The 20,845-nt window shown below is 38.9% G+C and overlaps 1 protein-coding gene across 4 annotated transcripts in view; it reads right to left on the bottom strand.

Annotated features, from left to right (window-relative positions):
• Positions 1-704: 704 nt before the first annotated feature.
• LOC121911357 (kinesin-like protein KIF20B) overlaps positions 705-20,845 on the bottom strand; it is a 56,606-nt gene continuing 36,465 nt past the window's right edge. For all 4 annotated transcript variants that reach the window (XM_042432741.1, XM_042432743.1, XM_042432744.1 and 1 more), the window contains 4 exons: positions 8,016-8,090; positions 6,374-6,491; positions 4,104-4,261; positions 705-2,650 (listed from right to left, as the gene is read on the bottom strand). In XM_042432741.1, coding sequence (XP_042288675.1) covers positions 2,570-2,650; positions 4,104-4,261; positions 6,374-6,491; positions 8,016-8,090 — 432 coding nt within the window. In that variant the 3' untranslated portion in view covers positions 705-2,569. The remainder of the gene's footprint in view (positions 2,651-4,103; positions 4,262-6,373; positions 6,492-8,015; positions 8,091-20,845) is intronic.

Raw genomic sequence — 20,845 nt, 5'->3', positions numbered from 1 at the left:
TTGATTCACTGCCTTCAGTTTGATGAGTCCTCTGGAGACTAGAGGATGTTAAACCAGTATATCAGTTATGCCTGCAACTAACAATTATTGTCATTATCGGTTAATCTGTTATTATTTACTGAATTGACCAGTAAGTCATTTGATCTATAAATAAATTGGTGAAGAATGTTGATCAGTGTTTCCCCAAAGCCCGAGATGCAAACTAAAACCCAGAGATATTTGGTTTATTATCACAGAGGACTAAAACCAGAAAATATTCACATTTAAGAAGCTGGAGCAAGAACATTTTAGCATTTATTCTTACGAAATGACTTGAAATAAGTACTGAATTATCAAAATAGTTGATTACTTTATGGACTGATGGTTGCAGCTCTAATATCAACCAACTAAATGCTTTTCTATGTGTGTAGAAGAGCATTTAGAAGCTAAATAACAATACACATACCACAAATAACTATTTTCATTATCAATTTTAATATTATTATTTATGATATAAAAGGTCAGTTTGGTAATACATGTCTTTAAAATGCTTGTTTTCTCTGAGTAGCAATAAAAAAACCCCAAAGATATTCTTTGGTTTAATAGAAATGCAGCAAATCTTCATATTTAAATAGCAACAGTTTCTTATTTTTACTTTGTAAATGCTAAATTAAAGACTTAATATATAGAACGTACAGTATGACAAAAGAGAATAAACAACATGATGGTGAGGCAGCAGAGTATGTATTAGGTTTTTTTAAAAAAAGAGGTGAAAATATAGAAAAGTGCATGATTTCAGAAAACAGTCAACAAATCAGGAATGAAACTTTTTTTTAAACCAGGCAGCCTGACAAAACTTTAATGTACAAAAGACAAATATGAAGCTTCAACTCAATGAGCTCAATATGTCAGTTTCTTTACAACTAGACACCAAATCTGAACTATCACTAGGAAACTGCACGAAGATGTTTAAGTAAAAAGTCTACGACAGAATCATCGATACATTTATGTAGCTTAAGTGTGCAATCATATGTTTTTCTTTTTCTTACATTTGTTCGAGGAGAGAGATAAAGTGCAGTAGGAGTTTAGCGAGTGTGTTTTCACAGCTGAATATGAGGTGAACACAGCGATATTCTATCTGAACTGTTATGAAAAAGAAATAAAAAATTGCTTAAGACAACGTGAGACAAAGTGTTACTATTGCTTTCAGAAAATAGTCTGGTTAGTGGTTTACGTTACAATAAAAAAAGTTTCTGTTGCATCTGCCTTTAACAAACAGGAAACATTGGAAACATTGGAAAACCGACAACATTTTAACTGTCGTAGTTTACTTACATGAAGTAAAAATAAACAATGAAAACTCCAACACAGCCCATAACTTTCAATACAAAATTGCACTTTGAGTAAAAAAAAAAAAAAAAAATCATTTTTCGTCTATAAGATTTACAGAAAAGATCTGGACGCAACATCACTTAAAGAAACTATTCAGCAGCTGTTCAGTTATAGAGCAGTACTGTAAAGGAATAGTTTTGAGATACTTCATCTTACTGAGAGTTACATGAGGACATCGATACCACTCAAGCTTCTGCATTAAGTATGGAGCTAGAGCGAGGACGCTATTAGCTTAGCTTAGCATTAAGACTGAAGCAAGTGGAAACAGCTTCTGCCCAACATTCAAAAATATGTCAACTACTCACAATAATTAACACACAGCTATTTTGTTAAATCCGTATACAAACAAAAATGTAAAAAATACAAGTTATGGTTTTAAAATTCTGTTTGGAACTATTTCTTTGCAAACTGCATGAGGAGAGATGCTGCTCAGATGGATAAACTGTTGTTCATGAAGCAAAATCAACATTTCTGTAAATGTGCCAGTGTACAACGTGTAAATGTGTTAGCCGGCCGGCTAATTTTCAACTGCAGTCTTTTGGCGAGATGTTTTGAAACCTAAAGTAATGAAATTTACAGAACGAAGACAACAAGACGCCATAAAGACAACAACAACAACAACAACAAAACAATTCTCAAGACAGAACACAAGTCATGTCGAGCCACAAGAAACAGCAAAACATTCGTACAATAATACAACAACAACAGACCGTTTTGGCACATATAACCAAGCAAACACTTACTACAACTATACTTTGATACATGCAGAGCAGCAATAAACAGTAAACATAAATAAGAAGTTTAGCTTAAGTTTCTCTAGAACCACAGATTAAACAAACCAAATGTTTGGAGTGTTGTTGGGCAGATTTTGTTTTTTAACTTTTGACAGGACTTTAGCTCCGTACTTCACAAACACATGACTGATATCAATCTTTTCATCAACCTCTTGTCAAGAAAGTGAATAAGTGTATACACATTACAAGAACTATTCCTTTAACAGCCACATAACCAGCTGTACATACTATAAAAAAAATCTACTTAAACTGTTAAATATTGAGAAGTTAAGATTAAATAAGATTACTTAGAATATATATATCAATGTGCTGGGCTTGTAAGCAGCTAAATGCTTCCTTCATTTAAGATAGTGTTAATAATAATAATAATAAAAAAAAGGTGTCCAGAAGTGTATGAAGGTTAATTATTTAACCAGCCTGGAGCGAAGACGCCTTTTAATGATCTGATGGTCGCTGTCTTTCTCCTCCGGCTCTCTGGTGATGATCTGAAACAATAAAATAAAAGAGAATAAAATGTTAAACGTGTGTGTGTATATTTGTGTAGAACTGCAGGGCTGTAATTAGAGGGTCACAGGTACAAACGTTTAACAGCCCATCAGAAGGGGCCAGTGCTCATTAAGTCACTCGTTTATGCCATTAAAATCAATTAATTACATCAACTCTGTTATTCTCACAGGTTAGTGACATAGATGTATTATCTTAATGGGTAACATCCACTCAACGTAGTGACCTTATGCAAATGAAGATGACATTTGCCAAAGCTCTGAGGCGATATGTCAAAAAAACTGGCAAAGAAAATGTAAATCAGCGGTAGGTTGAGAGGTTTAGTCTTCACCAGCTGTGGCGAAATGTCTGTGTAGATGAATATTACAATTGTTATTCTTAATCTACACAGTATTTTACAACATACTGTACTGTTTTACTAGTGAGGATACAACTATCAAAGCCTACTGTCGGCACTATCAGCAGAAATAAACGCGACAACAGTCAGTCTGAAGTTTTTGGCACGTCGAAGTACAATTTTTAAAATTTTGCACTTTTTACTCAGATTTCTACCTTTTAAAACTAAGAGATGAAAGGAATTTGATGTGATAATAGTCACAGCTTTCAGTTGTTTTTTTTTTACATTATTTTAATAAGTTACAAGGCAACAGGAAAAGATCTGAGTGACTTTGAGAGAGGGTTGATAGGAACAGTGACTAAACCGACTTGTGCATTTAGATCTGTGGGAAAGACATCAGTAAACACGGCCGGAAAGTGTGGTCGACAACCTGCATTTGATGACCGTGATGTTTAGTGTGATATGTGAAGAAAAACCGAAGAGCAGCTCTTCCTCAGGTGACTGAGATATGATCAGACTGTGAGCGAGAACAGTCTGTTGACAGTTACATAGAGAGAGATATTATAGCAGGGCTGCAGTGCATAAACCTCTCATTACAAAGACGAACGCACATTTGAAGAGTTCAGTGGTGCAAAAACCATCGGCGCTGGTCTACAGAGAAGTGGTGAGATGAGTCATCCTTCACTATATTCTCAACACGTGGGCGAGTGACGTTCACAAAGAGAACGGCACTGGTTCTGTTATGCTGTACGGGGCATTTTGCTGGCATGGGTTTGGGTCCACTTGTCCCCTTTAGAGGGAAGGATCGCTGCTAATCAATACAAAGTTTATCCTATGATGAAACATTTCTATCGCAGGGGTCACTGAATGGTTTAGTATGAAAATGATGTGAATCATCTGTTATGACCTTCACAGTCACCAGATCTGATTGAACACCTAGGGGAGCTGATGTGTTAGACAGCGCTCTCCACCATCATCATCATCATCATCATCACAACATCAAATATAATTTAGAGGAACGGTGTTCATCCCTCCAGTAGAGTTCAGAGACTTGTAGAATCAATGTACAGGATGTACTGAAGCTGTGTGAGACTTACTGGGTGTGAGGGCATGTCCATGGGGGAGGAGATTTCAGGACGGTACAGTTTTTTTTTCTTCTTGGCTCTCAGACTGAGGGATGAAGAGGAGGAGGAGGACGATGGGGCTGCCAAGTCTGCATCACTCCGACCGCTAACCAGACTCATCATCTTCTTGGCTGAGGAGAAGAAATTTAAAAAAAACAGGAGAAACATGCTGAATAGATGCATCTTTTTAATTGATGCATTTTGCTTTATGTGACGTAGGTAAAGGTGCTTTTTTTAGAGTGAACAAATCATTCTGGAGCATTAGTATAATTACTGATGAAGACTGTCTGCCTCTACTCTCTCAGATAATACTTGGTTTTGGTCTTTTCAGGGTAACTGCTGCTGCTAAAAACGATAAACTAATGTCAGTTTTACCCTCTAATCAATGACATTAATCTTGAAAATGTCTAGCTGTCGCATACTGTCCAGGTATAAGAAAACTGAGAACAACGAGAGGAGGAGACTGCAGGTTAAAGCAAAGGAAGAGAGGGATGAGAATCAGGATAGGAGGGAGAGAAAGTGATGGGACAGGAAGGAGAGGAAGGTATGAGAGAGACAGATAGAGAGAGGTGCTGGAGGAAGTAAAATAACAGACAAAAGATGAGTGAAGGTGAGAGATGGAGATGAGGAATCAGGGACGGTGAGGAGAGATGGAGGGCAGACGACAGCACCCTCGTGTCAGAACCCCGAGGAGACGATTAATTGGCCCGCGCCCGAGGATAAAACGTAGAGTTGACTCCAATATGTTCCCTGTTCTCAACTCTCTCCCCTAAGCCATCATTAGTGTCCCGAGCTCGCTGCCCTGCGTTATCCTTCGTCCTGTGATACTCCGACGGGGACTCGGAGGTTTTGTCCTTGTGTGTCCTGAGCTTCGTTCCTGCACACTGGTTTTCAGGTGGGAAATTTAAAAAAAAACCCATCTGGGCCATGTGATTGCCTCCTGGATTGTATCAGTAAACAACTGGAGGTGAATAAATATAATAGATGGAATATATTCTATACAGGGATTAAAGCAAGAAGAGATTAGTGAGCCTGAAAAGTTGTGCCTGAGAACTTTAAACCCCTGTCTGTGTGTGTGTGTGTGTGTGTGTGTGTGTGTGTGTGTGTGTGTGTGTGTGTGTGTAAGCAAGCTTTGACGTGTTTATGCGTTTATTTGTGGGTAGACTGGCTATGAAAAGCCTCAAGCTAAGTGACCTTGGTGATCATCATTTGATTATTGAAGCTCAATCAGCTCAGACATACTGCATCAGTAAAGGGCAGATTAGACTTTCATTATTAAGACACTTGATGACTGCAGCTCTCACTTAGGATTTTTTTTTTTTATTCCACCTTTTTAGATGAGCTGCAGATCATTTAAAACGCAGCGGCTCGTGTGCTCACCGAGAACAGAAGGGCAGCATAGATTTGCTGCTTGTCTTTTGGTTTTAAAATAGACTTAAGGATTGTATTATATGTCCCCTCCAGATCCAGACGCTGACCTTTAGTTGTTCTGAAGACAAATCAACACCTTCACTGCATTAAAAAAAAAAAAACACCTGTAAGGCTGCGTCAGGCCAAACATCTCAGATAGCCTCGGGTTGTCTGACCCCAGACTGACACTGACAGGTGTGTGTCGTACCGAACACTTAGAGATGTTTAAAAAAAAAAAAAAAAAAATCTGTTGAGTCACAAGAGAGGATTGCATGCATCGCAAGTCCAGAGAGGAGAGGAGAAAAACAATGTTTTGCAATTGAGTTTTTGTGAAGGGTTGTTGTATGAATGTCGTTTTGCTGTGTATCAAGGTTTTAGATTGTTTTTAGTATCATATACAGCTTTTTATTTCATTTTATTTACAGGGTTTACTATATTATATATTCTCATCTGGCAAAGTTATTGTCTTATTTAGCTGTAAGTTTTTGCAATTACATTTTATTATTGTTGCCTTTTAGTTTGGTGTCTTGTAACATTCTGCTAATAAAGATTATCATATTTTATTAAATTTTATTTGTTCTGATTTAATCTTCTTACTATTGTCTTCTTCATACGGGACACTTTGTACTGCAATCATACACAAATAGCACAACATTTAAATAAACTGAATGATATGTGCACTTCTTTTACTGTTTCATCATATTTAAACTTAATATCTTTAGCCTCTTGTCTTCTTCACTCTCATGATTCACTTCTACAGAGAATAAAGTCAAACTTAGACATCTTCCTCAGTATCCACAGAGGAAAAAAGCACACGCTGCTGACACACTGACCTTTAGTGCCGAGCAGCGTGGGGGAGCTCTGCAGGAAGTCTCCGATCTTCTGCAGCGTTCCCTCCTTTTTGCTGCGGATGCTGCTCTGGGAGTCATGGCGATTCGCCGGGGAAGAGACCTGATCACAGACGACAGTGAACCGCAGTTAGCCTCTCAGCATGTAGAGTTTATATCTGAAGAAAAAACACTGTGTGGTTTACAGTACGAGCATGAACAAGCAGCTGGGTGACATCATTTTGCTAAAATTAGGGACGCACGATATTGGATTTTTTGCCGATATCCGATATGCCGATGTTTCCAACTCATTGTGGTCGACTGCCGATACCGATATATGTGCATATATCGGTATCGGCATCGAGCCCAAACCGGGGCTTGGTGCTCTGGTTGAATCCACATGGAGAGCCGGGGCTAATGTTAGCTTAGAGGCTAGCGGCACCGGCACCGGAGGGAAGCACAGCCAGCTAGCCTCCCAGCTAACGTTAGCCCCGGTTCTCCATGTGGATCCAACCGGAGCACAGAGCCCCGGTTTGTTATTCAGGTTAAAGTGGGAAGAAGCAGCGGGTCTGACGGGCAGCTGAGTGAAGTGGAGCCTGCGGAGGAAACACCAGGATCGTCAGGGTGAAACAATCTGTGGAGGGAAGTGCAGTCAGGCGGCGGAGGAGAAGGCGACAAATCGGCTTCTCATAATCGGCAGAAATGGCCGATGCCGATATGTCATTTTAGAGCTTTTATCAGCCGATACCGATGACGTGCCGATAATATCGTGCATCCCTAGCTAAAATGTATTTCTGAATGTATCAAAGGGGATTTGAAGCAGTAACTGCTGAAGCGGTGACACCTCAAGTTACAAACAACTCAGCTGTAAATATGTGGAGTTTCAGACAACATAAAGATGCTTTTGAAAAATACATATTAAACTCGCTAATTTACTGCTAAATGAAGACTATTACAGTACAGCAATATAATACTCTAATATCTATGAAAAAACAACAGATCATAGTGAGTCATAATCCTGTTCCTCATAGTTTTTTTTTTGTTTTGTTTTTTTTACAGGTGGGGCCTATTTTTTTTATAGTTTTAGCCAGAATTTCTATTGGATTTGCTAATATGTTATTCACTAGTCTAATTATTTGGATGATTGCTCAGCTTTAATAATAATAATAATGATAATTCAAATCAATACACTTTTTTTAACATAACACAAGGACAATTGCAACAAAAAAGGCAAATGAAAAAAAAGAAAAAAAAAGAAAAAGCCTGGCAAAAAAGGATATAGGTTTAAAAACAGTTAGACTTAGTATTACAATTTGAGACAGAGAGAGCGTTCGCTTACTGCAAGATCCACAATATATCACAAAATAAACCATTTTCACCTGATTCTCTACATCATTGATCATAAAATGAAAACTTCAGCAACCCTAAACTTAAATAATATTAAATATTATCATAGTTTGAACTGGAACAACGGCAAAACCAACAGAAATAATCTTCTAACACAAGACTCTGACGACTTCTAGTTCGTACTGATCTTCTCCATCATCCAAAATATGTTTGACGTGTCACATTTATGTTAATACATAAATATATCAGAGCACATGTTCATGGTTATGCATGTGTTTGTGTGTTTGTGTCTGGTTGTCACCTCCTCTTGGTGTGGGGTCATCTTTGGCATCGTTTTGGTCCTCGTGTTCCTTCTGTTCTCTGCCTCCACCTCTTCCTGTCGACACACACACACACACACACACAAACCAAGCGTTAACAGTGTGTACTGAGTCATCTGTAGCAGAGGATTGGTAAGAAGCTGATGAGCAGAGAGGTTTGGACGAGATGGAGCCGATCATTAATACAAGGTAGACATCAAAGAGAAAAACACCAGCCTCAGTGTGTGGTCAGTTCCACTTTTACCATTTTACCAGCCAGACTCATTTCAAAAGGAGAGAAAACAAGCTTCAATTTAGTGTTATTTACCTGCCAGAGGGGGTTTTGAAAAGTTGACATGCTCAACTGCTACCAGTCAAAATACATTGTCTGGGTGTCTCCGAAACACCCAATTAATCTTCGTTTTCTCTTTCGAATGAGATTCTGATGTCAGTGACGAGCGCTACTGTCAAGCATGTGTAGAAAACCTTTCATTAAGGCTAAACAAAGAAAAATATAGGTGTCTGAAGGGTTTTTTTTTTCTTCAGTTCCTTGTCAATACAATTTTGGAAGGAGGCCTTTGGCTTTCAGGAAGAAAGTAACGGTTTAAAATGTTTTTTTTTGTACCCGAGCAAGCTGAGGACGTCGCCTGCAGGTGTTTTTTCATCAAGTCGAGCGTCTGACGTTTTTCTCCTTGGGCTGCTGTCAGAGAGGTGATGAGTTGAATGACGTGATGGCGATGGCGTGTGAAGAAACGGTGAATGATTGCAATGATTGAATGAAATGTTTTTTTCAAGTTTTGAAACGTGAAACCTTCAGTTCACGAGTTAAAATTCACAGATGTTGCTGATTTGTGTGTTTTTGCACCACTAAGAGGGTCTGTTAAAGACATTTTTATTTTGTTCTATAATATAATAAAACTGAGTTAATTTAGTTTTTCATCTTTTCACTTTGCAGAAAATATTATCCACAATGTAAAGATTATTTTGCTACAATCACAACCAACAGACAAATCAACAAAACTCTTCAGTATCTGTTTCCAGTTAGTTTGTCTGCTTTTCTACCGGGTTTTTAATCAGATCACTTACTTTGTGCATAGAAAGAATACTCAGAATCAGGAAATACCAGTACTCTTTGGGATTCATCATTCGTCATTTGACTTTTGTAATATTTGTTGGTGGAGGGTCAAAACAGCCCTCCAGCAACATAAAGACCCGGGTCACATTCCCGCCAGCTCTGTCTGTTAAAATTCCTGCTGTGTCTTGGTCAGAAGACTGGCAGCACTACAAGTATGATCCTGACCAATCATTGTTCATGACCTTGGGCGAGTTCATAGGTCGTCGGGGAGGAGGGTCAAGAATATTGTCAATCATGGCTACAGAAGCTGCTGGCGGTCTTGTGTTCCAATTGTGGACCCGTTCCTGGGTGTCACGAGGAGTATGTACAGGTACGGGCTGTTTGTCCTTTAACATGTCAAGAACATTACATACATGTAACTAGCTACCAGGTTCACTGTATGTAAACAGAAGGTCTCGTGGAGGGAAAAATGATCGGCTTTTGGAAAATGAAGATACAAAGATATGTTTTAATTTTAGGTGGTTTCACAATCACTATAACTGAAGCGCTCTCTGGTACACGTATGTAAACACCGACACAGAAAGACAAAGCTGTCCAGCGGCTGTCTGGCCGAGCTGAGACACATTTAGTGTCTCAGACAGCGGCTCATCTCCGCCTCCACAGGCTGATTCAGGCACAAAAACCTGATCAAGAAAACAGTCAACAGTTGAAAAATCAACTTGTCATTTCTCTCTGGTGGACAAACTACATAACAACATGTCAATTTCTTGTTACTTATCAGTCGGCATTTACACCGATACCAATATATCTGCAAGTATACCAGCCTGGCATGTTGGGGGAGGGGGGGGCGCCGACATGGTCCACTGTCTACACCTAATCCAGTCCCAGTGCCTTAAACCCACAGGTGGACTGTTTATGCCAAATTGGAAGAAAAAGTGCCAACAAAAAACAGACTCGGATGTATTTTTCAGTATATTCCTGCATCAATTTCAGTGCAACAAATCCCTGGACATATTTTGGTATTCTAACAATCGAAGCGGTTCTGACTCACAAGGAGCCGTTGGGGATGAGCCTGACCTGCGAGGGAGGCTCACCAGCTGGGCAGAAGGAGTGGGCGTGGTGGAAGACATAAGCAGGCTCCACTTTAAAAAAGCAGGAGAGAAAACGGTCAAAACATGTGGAGTCGGTGACTCAGTGGACGTTTTTAAATATAATCTGAGGAAGGAAGGAAGGAAGGAAGGAAGAAGGGAACTGAAAGAGCAAAGTGTGGAAGTAGAGATACAAAAGTTCAGAGGGGAGGTGGACTCTGAGTGTGTGACACAGAGGAAGAAAGAAGTGGAAACACACAGATAGAGTAGCTATAAGTGAAAGTGATAAACCGTAATTGGAGTGTGTGGAGGAAGTAAACAAGACGAAACATCGTGTGTGTGTGTGTGTGTGTGTGTGTGTGTGTGTGTGTGTGTGTGTGTGTGTGTGTGAGTGTGTGAGAGATGAGATGATAAAGGAAGCGTGTGGAGAAAGTAAATGAGACACGAGATAATGTGAGTCAAGACCGGAAACAAAGAAAGATGCAGAGAAGATAGTTAGAGGCAAAGATGTGCTGCAGGAAGATTGTTTCTTAATAGATTCAAATTTTTATAGTGTTTAATTTAAACTAATCCCTGAAGCAAAGACAAACTGGTGTCTGTTACATTTTTAAGATAATATACATTTCATATCCTCATATTTTATCCATTGCAGATGTATTGTAAATGTTATGTAATTACAGTTGTACTAGAACTGTTGGTAACCCAAAGCTGCCAATTCATGGTTTCATACCCTCATTAATCAGGTAGGTCATCCGAGCTGTTTGCCTTTATACCATTTGAGTATTTTTTGTTAATTAAAAGTTAATTAAAGTTAATTAAAATCTGTTTTTCAAGAAAAACAGATTTGCATTTTTTCAAGTAAAGTGTCAAAAAAAGTTGCCATGTTGGTATCAGTAGCAGCGTGACTCATACTGGATTTTTTTAAGTTTAATTGGCATTTCAGAGTTTTAAAAATCCAACAAGGATACTTTTTAAATTTCTTGTTTTATATTAACTCAAAATATGTACATTTTTGATAAGGATCCCTTGCAAATGTTTAGTTAAGAATTTTACTTGGCAGGACATTTTAAAGTTAAAAATGACCTAAAATTAATCCTTGGCATTTCTGTCCTGCAGCGTCTTGTTACTTTATTGGCCGACATTAGTCTAACAGATATTTTCTCCATTAATCAATTAGTTGTTTGGTCCATAAAATGTCAGAAAATGGTGAAAAATATCGATCATTCTTTCCCAAAGCCCAAGTTGTTCAGAGATTTTCAGTTTAATGTATTAAATAAACCAGTAAATATTCACATCTGACAAGTTGGAACTCAAAACGATAAAATAGTTGGTAATTACTTTAATAGCTGACAGCTAATCAATTAACTGACTAATCGTTGCACATTGATACAGAAATCTCTGCAATTAGCTGATATTGGACGGTACATCGGCCTGCACTATTTATTAGGCTAAAATAAGCGACAAAAACGTCAAAAACAAAACACAACATTTTAGAATAAATTGATAAAACTTAGAGCAGAAGGTTTTTTTGACAGCCACCATCACTGACTGACTCATCTAAACGCGCAACCTGTGATTTGGACGACTAGAATACAGGCTAATAAAACTATAATGTCTGTGAGAACAGATAAAAAAGGGGTAAGATGTAGGAAAATGACAGTTGTATAATAGTATATCAGTGTGAAGGAAAGCAAAGCATTTCTGTTGACAGGGCCACAAAACTCTGACATCAAAAATCATAAAAGCTAAAAATTCAGATGAAGATCTTCTGGGACAGCAGCAAAGAGAAGAAGAAGAAGCCACACGATTATCAAGAAATTATTAAAAGCTCATCTGCTGAACAGACGGACGTGGCTGTCAGGGAGGAACACGGCATCATGAGAGACGGAAGAGAGGAGGATGGAGGAGTTGAATGAAAGAGGTTAAACGACAAAAAAGACAAGAAGAGAAACAGAAAACGGAGCAACACGGAGGAAGACTGTGTGCAAAGAGTAAAAGGTGAAGCCGTTTATTCACTCGTGTGTTCATCTCTGATGATAAGTGAATGGTGCAGGAGTCTGGAAGGCTTATGAAACCGGCTGCGTTTATCACTGCCGGGTCACTGCCTACAGATGTCAAACCCATCAGATAAGAATCCACTTTACCATGCTACTCCCTGCCCGAGTGTCACATGGATGAAATACGAGCAGTCTGTTTGATAGGGATCAATTGAATTTAAATTATTCCATTGATTTTAACAATATAATTACTTTGAAAAACAAGGTAATTGGTGAGGATCTACTCTACTTTGTATTTGGCACCGCTTTAAAAGAATGCAAGAGTTGTTGTTCCTCTCATGCACTAATCAGCAGTAGTAGAAAAACTGTAAACTGTACCTATTAAATAAAACCAAAAACACAACATGTTGCATGAATCTTAAAGAAGAAAATGTAACGTATCCTTTTTCCTTTTGCTAGCATAAATGCCGATACATCTATGATACAAAGATTTGTGCTGATTGGACGAACTAACGCTCGCTTCCAGTATCTGAGGAAAGTAATTATGCAAAGACCGACGATGTTATGGAGCAGAAGGCTAGAAGGTTTCCTTGAATAATTTAAAACATGAAAGCTGCCAGTCTGAGCATTTCCAAGATAAAAGCTTTCACAGAAAACCTCCTGATAGAAAAAGAGCATGATCATCATCTGCTTTTGAAAACCTACTGTTTAAAGATGAAAAGTGAGACGCTAACAGCCAAATCTTTCATGAAATTAATTTTTCATCAGATGTATAAATGATGTTTAGGACATGGAACAAACTATTTATAAAGAATTACATTTTTTCACTGGTGAGGATACTTTTTAAATGTCTAGTTGTACAGGAAGAAGTAACTCCAGTAGTGACTCACTTGGGAGCAGTGTGGACCTGTGTACACACAGGCAACCCTGTAATAATAATTTTACCTTTCGACCTCAAGTTATCCGCTCAAGTGTCCTTGAACAAGGAACTGACTCCCAACAATTTCCTAGAGCGCTGCTCTGCGGCTCAACCTCACCCCTGACCTCCCTGCAGGAGGGAGGAACAAGCTAAAGCTCGATTGTACTCCCCTCCAATGACACCATGAGCCTGTGGCAAAGCACATCAAGGCTCTACAGACATTTGCCCAAATACTTTCTAGTCAACAAGGTGAAAATATGAGACTGAGAGGCTGTTAAAAGAGAAAATCAATGGAAGAGTTAAATTACTTACTCTGCTCTGACAATCAAATGAAAATGCAATCAAGGCCGAGATACAAGCAAGGTGGAGCACAGTTTAAAAAAAACCCCAAAAGACTACACTATGATTAGATTTTAAGACATTAGGCTTGTAGTTGCAAAATTAGAGCAAAAGGTGTAGGATATTCCTAATTTAGCTGAATGACTGAGGGGCATTTAAACCTATAAACACCACATCCAACTATGACTGGTAGCAGTTTTTAGCACATTGCAATCAAGCTGCTCATCAGTGCATGTTCAAAATGTTCAGTTACTTTCTAATAAAAATTATTCTTCTTCTATCCCAAAAATAACAAACAAGTATCCCTTGGGGACATTTTTTTTAATGCAAAAATGCTAAAGACTTGCTGGTTTCAGCTTCTCAGATATGAGATTTAAAGCTTTTCTGTGTCATACATGATAGTAAATTGAATATCTTTGGATTTCTAACTGTTGATCAGACAAAACAAGACATTTGAGGACGTCACTGTTTAGTTAAAAATAAACCCACAAAAGGTAGTTTTCACTATTTTCTGACATTTTATAGACAAAATGATTAATTGAGAAAATAATCTGCAGATTAATCGATAATGAAAATAATTGTTAGTTGCAGCCCTACGATTGAAAAGTTCCAGAGACTATGAGACCAGAGAAACTAAACTCAGTTACTAAAAGTCACTTTTGCTCATTTTTGTTTGCTTTTCACCACATCTGAAGAACCGTGTAGATTAAGCAAACTAGTCGGGCAACGATTAAACATGACGGCAGCATTTGAGATGCAAGTTTATACACAGGAAACAACACAGTGTTTCTGTTGTTCTATGTCTTAACTGTTGTATGACTGATGTTTGAGTTGTATTTAATGGATAAATGAATGAAAAGATCTTGGAACCCATCAGCTATTTGTCTGATGACAATTTAGCCTCTGGAGGCATTGGCCAATATTTCAGGGCTACCAGTGTAGCAAGCGGATATCTGTAAAACAATATCCAGGCCAAGACTTCCTCTTCCTTGTTCTGGTCTTTGTTTACAGTCCAATTAGCAACTTGAGATGGTCCAGACGACATTTCAGCTAATCTCTATAAACAGATATATGCATATGAATGTAGATAATAATAATAATAAAAAGCTAAATCGCCGTCAGACGATAGCCGATGGCTTCTGAGATTACATTTCGGCCAACGCGTTCTGCCTCTTTTGCTCTCTACAGGTACTGTTCTTGGTCCCTTGGGAAAGTTCCCGCGGTGGAAACGCCCTGCTGTCATATATCAAATCTCATTCCATACTGCTCATACAAATCACATTAAATATGTACCACACCATTAACATTTGTGTCAAGTCCCATAGGAACATGCTGTATCCCTATATTGTACTATAAGGTTATACCACATTAATACCATATCATGCAGAAAATGTGCTTTTGAGGGTGAATACTGGAGGGAATCTGTGACATTGTAATATAATGTGAAGGGGGAGTCTTCAGCTATTAGTCAGACTCTGCTCTGTGGCACGGAAACAAGTAAATTCATGGAACAGTCCAGCAGGCAGTTCATGTAAACATTTTTATTGGTGTGCTGCCTCACTCTTTTTACTGACTACAATCAGATTATATACATGTGAAAGTTGCCTCATTCTCCCCGCTGTATAGCTCAGAGGGGAAAGCAAGGCAGTGATACCATCTGTTTTCAAATCTTTACTGATGCAGGGATGGTTGGATGAACACATGTTGTTTTCTGCATCACATCCTCTTACTAACTCATACTTACATTTACTGTTGGCTAAGAGCCGATGAAGAAACTGAAGGTGAAAAAGACTACTGCAGGATAACAACTCAGTATCTCTTGAGAGAAAGGTTTGCCCTTGACAAAAGTTGGGGATTCAGACCAGCAGCTTTCCAGTCAGAGGCATTCTGTTCATATTTACACTTCTACTGCCGCCATACCGGAGCTTTCTGCATAAAATTACTTTCCAAATGGTGCAACATGTTCAACATGTTCATGATGAATAAGCCGTTTCGTACTGCTGCATTATTTGGCCGTGAAGTGAAAACTATGCTAATGTGGTGAATGATAATGAAGAATGTGATGACTGTGATGAAGATCGTTGATCGTGTGACTGAGTTTTTGAAGAATGGAAACATGATGCTGTTTAGTTAAAGAAAAAAAACCAAAGTACCTCACGTGTCGTGCGCCGTTTACTCCTCCTGAAAATGTGAGACTTCAGAAAACAAACAACTTGGTTAAAACAAGCCTGTAATGTGTTATCAGTAATTGAATAATTAACTATTTACTCCATATCAGAACATTTTGTGCATTGTAAGTCCTAATATTCAAAATCAAAAACTAAAAACAAAACGAGAAAACTGACTGACTGGTGTAATTTGTACTGTTTACTAGCAGTCTAATATAAGCTGAGCACAGATTTAAAATGTTGATCAAGCTGTTGTCTGGAATCATGTTTAAAGTGTCTTATTGCAATGTTAAAATTATGTATTGCTGGAGCTCATTTACACATATGGACTTAAAGACCTCGAAAACGCTGAGATTCACAGACACAAAAAGGTGTCTGGCGGCACAATGTGTGGAAGTTAAGAAAAGTTCAACAACAAATGTCTCCAATGCTTGGGTGTGAAAACCAGTCATGCTTGTTTCAATTCCCTCAGAAAATATTTTTTTCACTCTCCTCCACTGAGTAAAGGACCTTCAAACTAAATGGAAGAAAAGTTTATCATTGCAGCCGATGGCTTCCCAATTCTCTATGACAGGGCATTAATAAACTACCAGAACTTGAGTAAGAAAAACACATCACTCAAAAAATGAGCTACGTCCTTGTGTGCCAATATAGTGGTGATGTCAGAAAATAACCACCCAGTCATAGCTGATCAAGTTCAATTACATGCTAAATACTGAACGCGCCTGAAAGCTAAAGGCTCACAAGAGGTAAGGGACTATTTGTTTCTTGGTATCTGTAAGTAGTTCATGGGTGCTGGTGAGAAACGACGAGTGCCAAAGGCGCGAAGTCACCAAGGGGGGTGGGGGAATGCCCCCCGGGTTTTTTTCATGGCATTCTGGCCATGATTTTTATCCCTGGCAAAGACACCAATTTATGCATGAAAAGTATAAGATAAAAAATTGTATCTTCAAGTCGTATGCCATTTCCTTCCTTCGTATAGATCAATGCATATACAACTGCTGGAAGCTGGAACAAGGGTTGATGTCTGGAACAATGAGTGTCTCTTTCCCTTGCTGTTAAACAGTATGCAAAGCGAAAAGTGGTGGCAGAGTAAAATCTTTTTTGCGTTAGCTGTAAAAATAAATGGACTATGACGGAACACATAATTCACTTTTGACAGAAATCCGTATGTAGATAGACCTCTTGCACCCATGATATAGTTTGTAGTAATTGCTGAGAGCACCTTCAAGCATATATAGATTATTTTGGGCTCATAAAGGTGATCTTTATTTCAGATAAGGCAGCCTGATGAATGTATTAAGAGAGCTGGATATGCTACTGCCACTCAGCTGCCAATTTGCCCCAGTGGCCATTCATGGTACTGCAACAATTACTCATTGTTCATATAACATCACCCAAATGTAGCCAATCCGGAACGCGCAGGCAGGGCCAGCACCAAAAACACTGATGTGCATGTGCAGTAGGCAGCACAATGCGGCAACCAGTGAAGACACCAGGAAGTTATTGTTCCATTCCAAGAAATATTCCTGCATAGAACCCCCACATCTTGTTGCTTTTTATGAAACAAATGGCATTTGATGCGTTAATTAGAGAATTTTAGAGTTGCTGACAGGTTTTAATTTTACCTTTGGATAGGGTCAGGCTAGCTTTTATCTCAGTGCATCCTCAACCTGTACTTAGAGCTGTCTTCTTGTGATCGGCTACCATATATATTTACTGGGCAGATATGAGCGTGGTATCAATCTTCTCAAGCAACTCTTGGCAACAGAGAAACTATTGCTTTAAAGGCTATTCCCTGTACAAAGTCTTCTGTACTTCCACTGAACAGAACAAGTTATCTGTGTATTATGGCTTTCTGCTTGTTAATATATGTAGTTTCTTTGTCCACAGCACTCACTGCACAGCACTAACATTGTCTGTAGAAGTGGTACACAAAAAATATATACATAAATAACAACACGTCTTTCTTCAGGCCACTAACATGATAGAAGCTCTGACATTGTTCAATGTTTCATGTCATGTTAAAAGAAGGCATTAAAAGTTTATACTTCAGGCTCCTGACGGGATTAGATGTAAAGTGCCACTGGTGCCACCATGGGCTTCAGAGTCTCTTCATCAAGCTCTGCCGGACCAAAAGTGTCTCACTACTCCTTGCTCTTTGAACATGTATAATGTTCAAAACCAATAGGCTCTCTTGGAGATGCATATTATGGGTATAAATTCTGTGTTGTTCACACAGGGTACATTTTGAAGTCACAGAGGGAGGACATCAATATGTACTGTATATGTCTACAGTATGTGTTTTATGTGTATATGCACGTGTATCTACAAGCACATCCCAACTCAGTCTGTGAGGAAGCCATAAAAACATAGCTATCTAAGCGTCACGAGGAACATACAGAAAAAAGAAAACACATTTATACCCAAAATGAAAGCGATGGAAGCATTGTTAATGATTTAAGTGCTGGTGTGAGAATGAGAATTGCTGTTCTACCTTAAAGGTCAGTCCACCTTCAGTGAGCCCGGTCAGGTTAGGCTAACACGCTGTTGCTAACTTCAGAGTATTTTCCTTGTCTCAAGGAGCTGCAGCATTTATTAATTGACACACTGTAGCCTGTACTGTACATTTACTGCCACATTGACAACTTACTGCTGACCTTTTCCTCTGCTCTGCCTTCATTCACCGTCACTTTTCTGCCGCTCACTCTCTGCACTCGCCCAACTACACACGCTTATTTACACACACATTACGCACTGCCCTATACCTTAACGAAGCTATGCTACTCTTATAACAGTACAGTGGAAACCGCTTACAGCGATCACAGTTACAGTGATCAACCGTTTATATGGATCAAAAAGCTCGGGACAGAATCATTCCTATACAAATGTTGTTTAATTCGCTTAGTAATCAAGTAGTCCACTTACAGTGTTCATTTTGGGTCTTTTCATACATAAAAACTATGTATTATCTTACTCCCATAGTACACATATGATGTGTATTTAGTGGCTGAGGCACCATTATCAGGCGATGGGCGCACCTCTGCAGGTTTGTGTGGAGGTGCGTGGTGTGGGCATGATTATTTGTAACCACCATGAAATAATCAGAAAATAATGTTTTATTCCTCTCATTCACCGGAAATGAGTTGGGAAGCAGTCAGCAAAGCCTAACTTTACTTTTAATGTTATCAAATGAAGAGAAATGTTCTCCCCTCTTAGTAATGTTTTTGTTTTCCCTCATGGCAGGGCTGTATAAGCGTTACAGGTTGCGTTTCTCCAAAAGTTGAATCTGGTTCAACTTTCTTGCTGTGGTGCCCCTGCGAACCCCACCCCCGCAGCCTAAACGCACAACCCGCCTGCTTGGGACTGGGAGGCTGGTGCTGTATGCACATTGAAACATGATGGGAAAAAGATTAAAATAAAAAAAAAAGTAGTCTCTTTGAAGCTTATGACAAACTGCCAAAAACAAGCCGACAAGATGCAGCAGCAAAACAACAAGCATTTGAAACAGCTGTGCTGTATTTTGAAACAGTCAATAAAATTCAGTGAATAGCGAAGCTGCCTGTTTCATTACTTTATATTCATGTAATAAATATACAAACGTCCATTAGATGGTAATCTGCATGACAAATAAAGAAAAAGAAAAAAAATTGGTTATAATAATCATCCACTTATAGTGATCAATTTGACCCGGACGGACGTGATCACTATAAGCGGTTTCCACTGTACCTTTCACGTAGATTTCCTTTGACGAATGAAGAGAGGGAGGATGACTCAAAACAATTCCACAGTAACATAGGGTGTTATTGTGCTCACACAGTGTGCGAGTGAAAATCATTAGTAGCCCACTGATATCAACGATCAGGTGAAATTGTAGCAGCGGCGCTCACAATTTTGTAGCAGTGGTGCGCCGCTGCTGAATGAATATTCGGGAAACACTGTTATTTGTGTGTGAACCGTCCCTTTAACATCTCGCATGTTTACTTTCCAACTGTTCATTTAATCATGTGTAACTAAGCCACAAAGAAAACAAAAGGCTTCAAATAAAATGGTGAGTGAATGTTATCTTTTTCATTTCCCTCTATTCTCGACTTAACTGAAAACCCACTTAACCGTGACCCCCAAACTACAGGACTTAATGAACCATGAACTTTGTGAACTGCTAAACCCCTACAGATTTAGTGTAATAGGGCAGAGAAGAGGAGAGATGCTTGAAACCAGGTACTTCAGTTGAAGGATGTTCTCTCTATTCAAACCTCCACACTAACCTGGTTTTAATTGAAAAGAGCTCCTCTACAAATTTGCTTTCCTAAATGAAGTCATCGAAAATAAATGACTGTTTGCATGTAAAAGCAGACATATTTGCAACTATTTTTTTAACTAACAACTATTTAATTTTTCACTAATTGTTGTCATGTGATGCCCAGCTGCCCAGCTAATATGGTCTCATATTAGAATTATTAATCTATTAAGAATCACTGATGACAGCAAAACTTTATTTAATGCAGGATATTCTCCTCAGTCACTTTCTTCCACATTTGTCTTAATGCATCACAACCAAAGCCAAACAAATAAATACTATAAATACTCTATCCAATTAATGAAGAGCTAAAAAGTGAAACCAAAGGAGCTGGATGGGTTGTTGTTTTCACTCGAATGAGCACAATAAATGCAAATCTGCAATTCTAGCTGAAAGACCTCGCTGTCTCATTCTCCGACTCTCACTACTCTCTCTCTGACCTCTGTGAAGCTCTCTTAAGTGTTGCGCCATTAATCAGCGGTGAACGTGCTCTCTGCCTGTGCTCCTGCTGACTCCCTGCTGGATCAAGGATAGGCTAAGATCCTGCTGGCAGACACGACCCGCAGAGAGAGACACTGATTGAAGGGATGAGACAGAGATATGGCTCTATGGGTCAATTGCAGACGATATAAAACGCCCTCTGGTGAGCATACTGCACATCTTCTCCCCTAAAGCCTACAGCAACACTAACTGAGTAGCCTGGATTGGATTTTTTTTTTTTCCGCGGCTGGGAATCATTCCTGTGATATCAATCAATGCCATTCTGGTCACCTGGTGGGGGATATCTGTATTTCAGCAAACTTAAAAGGTCCTCCACCACCACCAGCATATTAACAGTAGTAAATTCTGTGACATTTGAATCTTGCACCTGTGTTAAGCTATTTTTTACTTCAGGTTGTTAGCAGACACGTAGCCACAATTAATCATTGGAATCATGTTCGTGTCC

The sequence above is a fragment of the Thunnus maccoyii genome, chromosome 14 (genome assembly GCF_910596095.1).
Source record: "Thunnus maccoyii chromosome 14, fThuMac1.1, whole genome shotgun sequence".
NCBI classification, from domain to species: Eukaryota; Metazoa; Chordata; class Actinopteri; order Scombriformes; family Scombridae; genus Thunnus; species Thunnus maccoyii.
Note: the sequence above shows the minus strand (reverse complement) of the source record. Positions and strands in the feature narration are given on the sequence as shown.